The sequence below is a fragment of the Siphateles boraxobius genome, unplaced genomic scaffold (assembly GCF_051911475.1).
Source record: "Siphateles boraxobius isolate OS27281-9 unplaced genomic scaffold, OSU_SipBor_1 24, whole genome shotgun sequence".
Classification (NCBI taxonomy): domain Eukaryota; kingdom Metazoa; phylum Chordata; class Actinopteri; order Cypriniformes; family Leuciscidae; genus Siphateles; species Siphateles boraxobius.
Genome location: NW_027508855.1, coordinates 2958283 through 2969532, shown reverse-complemented (window position 1 = coordinate 2969532; position 11250 = coordinate 2958283). Strand labels below are relative to the sequence as shown.

The 11250-nt window shown below is 48.0% G+C and overlaps 1 protein-coding gene across 4 annotated transcripts in view; it reads right to left on the bottom strand.

Moving 5' to 3' along the window:
* Positions 1-9728: 9728 nt before the first annotated feature.
* Positions 9729-11250, bottom strand: part of snx19a (sorting nexin 19a) — a 35184-nt gene continuing 33662 nt past the window's right edge. For 2 of the 4 annotated variants that reach the window (XM_077240818.1, XM_077240817.1), the window contains exons 10-12: positions 10861-11045; positions 10535-10622; positions 10102-10369 (exon numbers count right to left, since the gene is read on the bottom strand). In XM_077240818.1, coding sequence (XP_077096933.1) covers positions 10240-10369; positions 10535-10622; positions 10861-11045 — 403 coding nt within the window. In that variant the 3' untranslated portion in view covers positions 10102-10239. Of the gene's footprint in view, positions 10370-10534; positions 10623-10860; positions 11046-11250 lie in introns of those variants that run through there. The other 2 variants (XM_077240816.1, XM_077240819.1) reach the window with 2 other exon arrangements.

Here is an 11250-nt window from a genome sequence, read left to right as displayed (position 1 = left end):
TAATAATTTTCTATTTGTTCACTAGCAGATGACATCAAACACAGTTGAAGTGCTTTTTGCCGGTATGTAGCCTAAAGGTTGCACGTGAGTGAAATACCTCTGATTCTCCTCTCATCTGACATTGATTAAAAACATACCGTACCCTTACATAAGGCCCAGGCAACACTCAAGTCTTGCGGCTGCTACCACCTGCGTTTTACATAATCATCCAGCCCGTCTCTCTCGAATCATGACGACAATGGGTAATTAAACACTGAATTTTCACCTTGTTCGAACCAGCACGTAGTTCTTTGTTATTGACAGCCATCACATTGTAAACCCCACAGTGCTCTGTCATTTAATGAGATTAAGAGTTGTATGTTTGTTCTGATCTGATCTTGATTATCACAAATGTGGGCTTTTGGGATAAGTAACCATATTGATATTGGAAACGTTCTTAGTACACTTTGTCTCATTCCTGTCTTTCGAACAAAATCCATTGTGTTATTGCACGTAAAGTGTCTGTTAAAGATGTCAGCTGTTCAGAATGTAATTGGCTTGTCCTGGTCAAAGGTTCAAAGTCAAAACCATGTTCAGGTTTTAAGAGCCAACATGTTTTCTCATAGTAAACAGACAACACAATGTAAGGCAGCAAAAGTATAACACATGCAAATTAAGTCTATTTCACAAACAGATGCGCATTGAGAAAGCAAACACGTCAGTGTTACGAGAGAGAAACTGAAGCCAGAATGGAAAAAGATAAGGACTCATTTATCTTCTTTAACATGGACTTAGAAGCTCCCCACTTCAAAAAGGGCACATATTATTGATTTACATCCTTTCATGAATCTTTCTGCACGCACCTCTCAAACCTTCATGGCATATCCTGCTTTCATCTTTCCTTGAGCTTTTGCATGTTCTCATGCTAAATTCACCATGCTTTCTGCTAAATCTGCCATAAAAACAGTGAAACCTTCACATTATTATTACTGCCCATAAGTGAGCAACTGAAGTCACTGATCTTACACTGGTGGGCAGTAAAACTGACACTGGTTTTAATTACAGTTGTCATTATAAATGAAAAACACTTCAGCTTCTGCTTTGATCATCTGGGAAATTTTGATAGAGTGTGGTAAGGAGACTAACATCCCACCTTCTCCCATTTGCCACAAAGCTCTGTTATACGTCATAATTTTGATTACCAGTGGTCTGATTCTCTAAGTACTTCCTGACATATACTAGACTGAATGGCTGCTGCAAAAATAGGGTTAAGATTAGTCTTAAAAGTTTTCAGTTTAGGCCAGAGTATAGTTTTTGCAAATGTTTTATTAACTAAAACAAATAACTTCTCGGTTACGTATGTAACCCTCGTTCCCTGAGTAGGGAACGGAGACGTTACGTCGGATGACGACGAATGGGGTTTCGCTTAGAAAGCCTATCAACTTCGAGTATTACAAAACGACCCAATGGCAAAGAAATGCCATGGGTCTGCGGAATTTGCATGACGTAACTCCGCCCCACCTCGTGGGTATAAAAGGAGGACGCCGGCAACAGGCAGATATGTTTCTTCGCTGAGGAGCCAAGACTGAGCTCAGGCGATCCCCGCGGTACAGCGGAAAGTGGCAGGCAGACGTAACGTCTCCGTTCCCTACTCAGGGAACGAGGGTTACATACGTAACCGAGACGTTCCCTTTCGTTGTCACTCCAAGTTACGTCGGATGACGACGAATGGGGTTACCAGTCTAATCACGCCACCTTCTCAGCTGTCTTCCAGTGACCTGCGTAAATCTGAGATCCCTGTCGTGAGACTGGCACGGACGAAGGACTCCTATTTAGCACAGGAATACCAAGGTACACTGGGGAGCATATCCCAAAGTTCAGGGGAAATATGCAATTACTGCCAACCCAGAGGGGGGGACTTAGAGAATACACATGTGACCCGAAGGAGACATGGAGAACACTGGGGTGTCCAGCCGCAGGTGGAATATTTCAACCCCAGGGGTGACAAGGTGGCTTGCCAAGGGAAAGAAACATGCTCAAGAGGCTTACAGTGGAAATACACATGTGGGGGTCGCTCAGGGGAGGGACCATGCACACGGGAGGCACCTAGCCGACGCACAGGCAATAGACACTGGCGCCAACGTCAGGAGTGCTGGAGGAACTCAGGGCTTTCGGGGAAGCTCACCTGAGGAGAATATCGCACGTATCCAGTCCGTGGAGTGGAATGGCGAGCAAGCGAAGACACCTGAGCGGGTCCAGTACTAGCTGGTTGAAGTGAGTACATGAGAGGACATTGGCTCCACTCGGAGATTGTAGAATCTGGCGAATGTGTTAGGTGTCGCCCAGCCTGCAGCTCTGCAGATGTCTGTTAGCGAGGCGCCATGCGCTAGAGCCCAAGAGGATGCCACACTCCGGGTGGAGTGGGCAGTCACACCAAGGGGGCACGGTCGACCTTGCTGCTGGTATGCCAAAGCAATGGCGTCCACTATCCAGTGAGACAACTTTTGCTTGGAGAGAGCCTTTCCCTTCAGCTTCCCACCATAACAGACAAAGAGCTGGTCTGAGGTCCTGAAACACTGCGTCCTGTCTACATAGGCGCGGAGGGCGCGTACTGGACAGAGCAGTGCCAAGGCTGGGTCTGCCTCCTCCGGGGGCAGCGCTTGCAGGTTCACCACCTGGTCCCGGAAGGGAGTAGTAGGAACCTTGGGCACATATCCAGGCCGGGGTCTCAGGATCACGTGAGAGTAAGCCGGCCCAAATTCCAGGCACGCTTCGTCAACGGAGAATGCGTGCAAGTCCCCCACCCTCTTGATGGAGGCCAATGCAACCAGGAGCGCTGTCTTCATAGACAGGAACTTAAGCTCCACTGATTGCAAACGGCTCAAAGGGAGCACTCTGCAGGGCAGTTAGAACCACTGAGAGGTCCCAAGAGGGAACGAGAGGAGGGCGAGGAGGATTCAGTCTTCTCGCTCCTCTCAGGAACCTGATGATCAGGTCGTGCCTTCCAACAGACTTACCTTCGACCAGGTCATGGTGTGCGGCAATAGCGGCAACATAGACTTTCAGGGTGGAGGGAGACAGCCTTCGCTCCAGCCTATCTTGAAGGAAGGAAAGCACGACACAAATCGAACATCTCCGGGGGTCTTCTCGGTGAGAAGAGCACCAGTTGACGAAGAGGTTCCACTTCAACACATAGACGTGTCTCGTGGACGACGCTCTAGCGGAAGTGATGGTAGCCGCCACCGCTGGTGGTAGGGTACTCAAACCTGCCTCGTCCCGTCCAGGAGCCACACGTGGAGGTTCCAAAGATCGGGACGAGGGTGCCATAGGGTGCCCCGTCCCTGAGAAAGGAGGTCCTTCCTCAGGGGAATCGGCCAAGGAGGTGCTGTCGCGAGGAGTACTAGTTTGGGGAACCAGGTCCGGGCGGGCCAGTATGGCGCGACCAGAATGACCTGCTCCTCGTCCTACCTGACCTTGCGCAGGGTCTGCGCAAGAAGGCTCACTGGGGGAAACGCATATTTGCGGCCCCGCGGCCAGCTGTGCGCCAGTGTATCCGTGCCGAGCGTGCCCTCGGTCAGGGAATAATACAGGTCGCAATGGGTCGAGTCGTGAGAGGCAAACAGATCTATCTGTGCATCCCCGAGCTGGTCCCAAATCAGCTGAACCGACTGGGGATGGAGTCGCCAATCTCCCTGGAGGGGCTGAAGCCGTGAGAGCTCGTCGGCTGCACAGTTCAGGGCTCCGGGGATATAAATGGCATGAAGCGACCTCAGATGCTTCTGACTCCATATGAGGAGGTGGCGGGCGAGTTGCGACATACGGCGGGAGCCTAGACCACCTTGATGGTTGATGTACGCTACAGTGGCGGTATTGTCTGAACGGACTAGTACGTGTTGGTTCTTGAGCACGACCCGGAAGCGGCGCAAAGCAAGACGTACAGCCAGCAACTCGAGGCAATTGACATGCCAGAGGCGGAGGGGTCCTGTCCAGGAGCCCGCGGCAGCATGTCCATTGCACATGGCACCCCAGCCCGTGGAGGAGGCATCTGTCGTTACAACGACGTGCCGCGAAGCTCGTTCCAGCGGCAATCCGGCCCGTAGAAAACTGAGGTCCGACCACGGGGTAAAGGTCTGACGGCAGGACGGAGTAACTGTTACTCGGAAGGTGCCGTGTTGCCATGCCCACCTCGGGAATCGGTCGCGAAGCCAAAGCTGAAGCGGTCTCATATGAAGCAATCCGAGCGGCGTTGCCGCGGCTGCAGATGCCATTTGTCCCAGGAGCCTCTGAAAGAGTTTCAGTGGAACCGTACTCTTGCCCTCGAACTGTCTCAGGCAAGTCAGCAGTGACTGCGCGCGCTCGCTCGTAAGCTGCGCGGACATGGCGACCGAGTCGATATCCATACCGAGAAAAGAGATCCTCTGCACGGGGCAAAGTTTGCTCTTTTCCCAGTTGACCCGAAGGCCCAGACGAGCTAGGTGACGGAGCACTAGGTCCCTGTGTTTGCATACCTGGTCGCGAGAGTGAGCTAGGATCAGCCAGTCGTCGATTTAGTTCAGGATGCGAACCCCGTGTTCCCGAAGGGGAACAAGGGCTGCCTCGACGACCTTCGTGAAGACCCTAAGAGACAGGGCTAGCCCGAAAGGGAGAACCGCGTACTGGTATGCCTGCCCCTCGAAGGCAAACCGAAGGAACGGTCTGTGTCGAGGGAGAATGGAGACATGAAAGTAGGCGTCCTTCAGGTCGATTGCTGCAAACCAATCCTGGGGCCGCACACATTCGAAAATGCATTTGGCAGTGAGCATCTTGAACGGCAGCCTGTGAAGGGAACTGTTCAGCACATGCAGGTCCAGGATTGGCCGTAACCCACCGGTTTTCTTGGGGACAATGAAGTACGGGCTGTAGAAGCCGGTCCTCATCTCGGCCGGAGGGACGGTCTCGATCGCACCCTTCGCCAGCAGGGTGGCGATCTCTGCTCTCATGATAGGGGCGTTGTCACCGACCAAAGTGGAGCGGACCCCCCCTTGAAGCGGGGAGGAGACCGCGCGAACTGAATCGCGTAGCCGAGCCTGATCGTCCGTGCGAACCATTGGGACAGGAGGGGAAACTCTAGCCAGGCTCCCAAGAACTGTACCAGCGGGGTCATACGGACCACAGACTTCCCACCGATGGTGCAGCAGGGCGGAATGACTGGCCCGGACGTGGACGGCATAGCGGCCCGGTGTGGGGGCACAGTCATTAACCGCGCCCTGACAGAGGAGACCAGGGAAGGAAGAACGTTCCACGGGGGTCTGCTCTGCCAGGGGGCTGGCGACAGAGGCGGAAGAGAGCGGCACGGTCCGGGGACGGCGCGCACTGTCAACCGGCTCTGGGACAGAGGGGGACGAGGGGTGCACGGCTCGGGGGCGGCGCACCGTGTCGTCCGAGAACTCTGTGTGCTCAGGGATGGAAATGTTACTTCTTTCTTTAACCACATTAGGGTGCTGCCCACCCGTGGGTGAGCAGCGGGGAGTGGAGAACAAAAGATTCTCCCCCGGCCCTCCACCGGGGGAAGGAGTGGTCCTGCTACCATCTCCTGAGAAGTAACCTTCAACGTCCCTGAGCAGCCCGTCTCAGGAGCGACGCTTGGCCCGGCGTTTAGTGGGGGGCGGGGCTGGAGAGGGCTGGGGCGCCTTTTTATGGCTTCCTCCGCGACCGGGCCCGGGTGGAGGCTGCTGCTTGGGCCGGGCGGGAGGGGCGGGAGCCGCAGGAGGGCGCCCTCGGCGGCGAACAGACTGAGGGATCTGCCCGGCTGGGTGTCGGCTGGGTGGAGGCAGCAGCGGGCCGTCTGGGCAGAATGTGCTTGATGGCCTCAGTCTGTTTCTGGGCGGTGGAGAACTGTTGGGCGAAGTCCTCCATCGCACCGCCGAATAGGCCGGCCTGGGACATGGGGGAGTCGAGCAGGCGAGAGCACTCAGCATCCCGCATGTCAGCCAGGTTCAGCCATAAGTGTCTCTCCTGGACCACAGCTGTGGACATCACCAGACCCAGGGAGCGTGCGGTCACCTTCGTCGCCCGGAGGGCGAGGTCGGTGGCGGCGCGCAGCTCATCGAAGAGCCCTGGGTCCGTCCTACCCTCGTGCATGTCCCTTAGCATCTGGGCCTGATAGACCTGCAGAGTGGCCATGGCATGCAAAGAGGCAGCCGCCTGTCCCGCCGCTCTGTAGGACTTCGCCACTAGGGTAGACGAGAACCTACAGGCCTTGGATGGGTGCTTAGGCTCGCCGCGAGAAGAAGCACTCTGAGGACACAGCTGCATCGCAACAGAGCGCTCAACCGGGGGGAGCCCAGTGTACCCACGGGCGGCTGCCCCATCGAGGGGAGGAAAGGCGGATGAAATCAACGAGCGGTCGCGGGAAGACATGGGAGTCTTCCAGGACTTCGAGATTTCATCATGCACGTCCGGGAAGAAAGGTATTGGGGCAGGCTGAGGACGGGAAGCCGCAGCTGCACCCAAAAACCAATCGTCCAGCCGATTGGGTTCCACTCCAAACCAATGCTCGCGGCCGCCCGGGAAAGCATGGCCGTCATCTCTGGATAGGACTGAGCCACAGCCGTATTCACACCCGAGGGTGGCAGCTGTGACGAGTTGTCACTTCCAGACGAATCAGACCAGCCTTGTGATGCTGCGATTGACATCGCATCTTCCTCTGGAGCGACAAAGGACACCCGCGGGACCTCAAAGGACGGTCCCGCGGGGATCCCCTGAACGCTCGCGGGTTGCAACACTGGAGAAGGTGCTGCGGGGCACGGACGAATAGTCGGCGCTTTGTTCCACACAGTCACCCTCAGATCACCCTGGCCACCAGCCGAAGTAGAGCCTCTCGAGGAGGCGCTAGATCGGGGTGTGGATGAGGGGACTTTCACTCTTGCGAGATCATTGAGTCTCGATCTAAGTGTTGCGATGGTCATGTTCCCACAGAAAGAACATGACTCATCCACGAGCGCTGCTTTAGCGTGATTAAAGCCCAAACACACCAAGCAGCGCTCGTGCCCATCAGAGTCAGACACCAGCCGACCGCAACCAGAAGTGCAAGGGCGAGGCATCTTTAAAAAGACGTGCCGCGTGCAAGCTCTTTTTGTGAGAGAAACTCAGTGCTGAAGCGCCCGCGGAGAACACACTCGCTGGCAAAGCACGCTCAGATAAGCAGGAAGTGTGCACTCGCCGGGAGATCGCCGTCACACCAACACTGGAGAGTTGCTCGTCTCGTAAGAAGCTGACAATCAGAGATAGCTTAAGGAGTGAAGAATTACACTTGGCTCCGAAGCGAAAACATATCTGCCTGCTGCCGGCGTCCTCCTTTTATACCCACGAGGTGTGGCGGAGTTACGTCATGCAAATTTCGCAGACCCATGGCATTTCTTTGCCATTGGCTCGTTTTGTAATACTCGAAGTTGATAGGCTTTCTAAGCGAAACCCCTTTCGTCGTCATCCGATGTAACTCGGAGTGACAACGAAAGGGAACAGCACATTTACTAAAGGGATGGTCCTCATGGAACAACCCATAGGTTTATGTGTCTGATTCAAGGACACAAAGGTGATAATATGCTTATGAGTCTTGGTCAAAGCCACTGCTTATAGAACAACCAATGAGAGAATCATAATGATGGGAAAATCACAGGAGGGAATCAATTAACTAAACCAAAAGCTAACACTTTATTTCGATAGTTCACTATAGACATTCTACTTACTATAAGTAACTTTTCAATTACATGTCAACTAACTCTCATTAGAGTACTAGTAGACTGTCAGTAGACTAGGTTATGGTTAGGTGTTAGGGTTCGCTAAATAAAGTGTCAGCAAATATTAAGCAAACAGTCTATTAATACTCTAATGACAGTTAGTTAACATGTTGCTGCAAAGTGGACTATCAAAATAAAGTGTTACCGAAAAGTGTCCCAAACAACCTGATTTCACCCTATTTTTTCCGTTGATGGACATTTAAACTGAAATGTAGCCTAAATTAAATAGTATAAATAAAGATAAGCCAAATCAAGTCACCTTTATTTTTATAGGTCTTTATAAAATAGGCCTACAAATTGTTTCAAAGCAGCTTTACAGTGATTAACATGAAAATAATGATTCAAACAGAGATCAATTCGGCTGTAAAGCAGCTTAAAAAAGAAGAAATGTGTTCATTTTTTAGCTGAAGTCAGTTCAGTGTTGATTCGGTTCAATTATAAAGATCATCAATTATTAAAATTAGTTAAATTGGCTAAAATCAGCTCGGCAGGAAACAGTGATTTCATCGTCCAGCTCAGTTCAGTTCTTATACAACCGCGTCAGTTCAGTCAGATCAATAATATTGTTGAATATTAAGTGTTTGCAACTAAGCAAGCCAAAGGCTACAGTGGCAAGGAACCCAAACTCCATCAGGTGACAGAATGGATAAAAAAAGAGCAAAAAGTAAACAAATGCCACATGAACGTATGCATCACGAATGTTTGCTTCACTACAATGTTTATGAGCTACAGTAGCATGAAAAATATTTTTAAAAAAAACATTCCTTGCATCACGAATGCTCGCTTAAATACAATGTTTATAAGCTACAGTAGCATGAAAAATATGAATTAAAAAAAACATTCCTTGCAGAATTGAACGTTTCTCTCAATAACCTGGTCTGGCAAATGCTCCTCACATTGTTTTGGTAATGAAGTATCTGTCAAAAAAGATAAATGCAGATCCACAAACAATAACAATGTCAGTAAGAGTTATACATGTAATGTAATGGAATTTATATGGCCTCAATTTTTTACTATAGAAAGTTTATTCAAAGTTTATTACTTATATGCTGAGACACAATAATTATTCATAAATATTGATAAATAACATGCCATTGTACATTATATATCTTTTTAATGTATCTGCAAAGCCCAGAGTCCATAGCTCGATAGGATGGTCCACAAATATGAGCAAATACAAGGAATACATACAAATAACAGTTTATCTTCCAGATAATTGTTTGAACCTTTAAATAGTCAAACCAAAATATTATTGTATTCTATATGCTTTAATACCTTTAGACATCCCAACCCTGTACATCCGCTGTTTTTTTCATTTCCAAGAGTCACAGGGAGGACAATCATATCCAAACAACCAATTTGCCAAGAAGGGATCTTGACTGCCCCCTCATGTTTTGTCTACAAACCGCACAGAGCAGCAACTACAAATTAAACAATTTAAAAAACAGGTATATTCCCCAGCAATGAAAGATCTTATATTTGACAAACATGCTAATTTGAATTGTCTGTTTCCAGACAGGAAATACTTGAAAATGTGTGCTGATGTGAATCTGCTATAATATAAATAAAACGATTATGCTCTACAAAGATGCAATATGAGTACGCATTGACTAGGAAAAGGTTCAGACAGTAGAAAAGGCTCAGAGAAAGAATGCAAAAGATTAAAAACAGAACATAAAAGGATGCATTTACTTTTTCTTTTGTGTATTTTATAATGTTGTAAAGTCATTCATTTTATAAGATAATATATACATAACACATTTACTAAAAAAATAAATAATTAAATAAAACTGGTTTCGTACAAGGTGTTTGAAGTACTTGAATTTGACTTTTTAAATTTTAAGTATGGGAAAAACCCTTGAAAACAGTCATATTTACGAAGAGGTACTTGAAAAGTGCTTGACTTATTTAAATACAATATATATGACATTTAATTTTTTTGGAAAAAATATACGTAGCACGCCAACATTATAAAATAAAATATTATTTATTGAACAATACTGGCCTTTATAAACTGTAAGTTGTATTTTGGATACCTTATATGTGTAATTTGAGTTGTACATATGTATGTACGTACGCATGTATGTACTGTACGTATGTATGTACCTTTCCCTATTTACATACAGTATAAATATATAAAAGTTTACATTTCAATTACATTCAAGAGTCCATCTGAGTGGCCTGCCAGGACTATGATGTGAAATGAAGGTGGCTTTAGATTTAGTTTGAATAAACAATTTTAAATTACACACAATATTCAAGCGCCACAGCAACATGTGTAGGTTTAGGTTCAAAATGGGGCAAACATCTTAAATTCATATTATTTTGAACTACTATGCCAAACTGAAATGTATTGCGAGTTAGTGAGTCAGATGAACATTGTGAGACAAAAGTAGCTGTCTACAAAACCTGCCAGACTGATAAAAACACATCCAAATGTCATCAGCATTCAGAAAGATGGAAGAAAAGAAACATAGTGTCCTTATGAGGATGAAGGTGTTCTCTCTACATCCCCAGGGAGACTCTGAAGTAAAGACCTCTGGAACGTCTCCTCGGAAAATTCTGGAACAAGGAACTCCAGCAGCAGGTCAAAAATACAGTAAACCAAGTGCCTGCACATACCCCATATAGAAACACAAGTTTTAATGTGTTAATAGGCATTTACTTCCAGCCTGTTTAGGTTATAGATCATATACGCAACAGATTCTTAAAAACCGAGGTCATTGAGGATTATCTGTTGTTGTTAGGTGTCTGGTTGTAAATTTAGATTATAATACCTGTTGATACTGGGGTCCTGTAGAGATTCCAGCACATGCTCCCACACTAGCCTGAATTTCCCTGAGCCAAGCATGTCTGTAATTAACTCTACAATTCACACAAAAAAACAATTTTGTACGTCAGTATGTACTGCTTGCAATGGAAATGTGTTCTCCTCCAATTTGAGTTCCACATTAATATGAAAACACACGCCATAAGAACTTCAAACGTTGTAGATGAACCAGTTATAATAGTAGATACAACGTGATAACTGTGTCTAAATTGGAATGAAGACGATCCTGCTCATTAATTCTGAAGCTGCTCTAATGTTGTGGTATGAACTGACCTGGGAACAGCTGCATAAGGCAGTTCAGGCACTGGAGTCTGGTCTTCTCTCTCTGCTCTGGGCTTCTCTCTGGTCGTGGCACCGCAGGCAGCTCACCCACGGGCCACACTGCATCCTGGAGAACCCGCAGGTAGATCACCCAGCATGGGGCGCTGCTCAGGTGGGCTATGCCTACATCTAGCCACCTGGGTAAGACAGAAAGACAAGGAAAATGAGAATGGGCATTAGGTTTCTAAGGTGTTTTCAGCATTATATGATTATGGTTTGTATTCAATTATAGTATTTTTTGATATTTTGAATTAGATTTATTATTATATTTTCAGTTTTTACTTTAGTTTAGGTTTTAGCAATTGTGTTATTTGATTTTGACTTTTATTTTCAAAGTTTAGG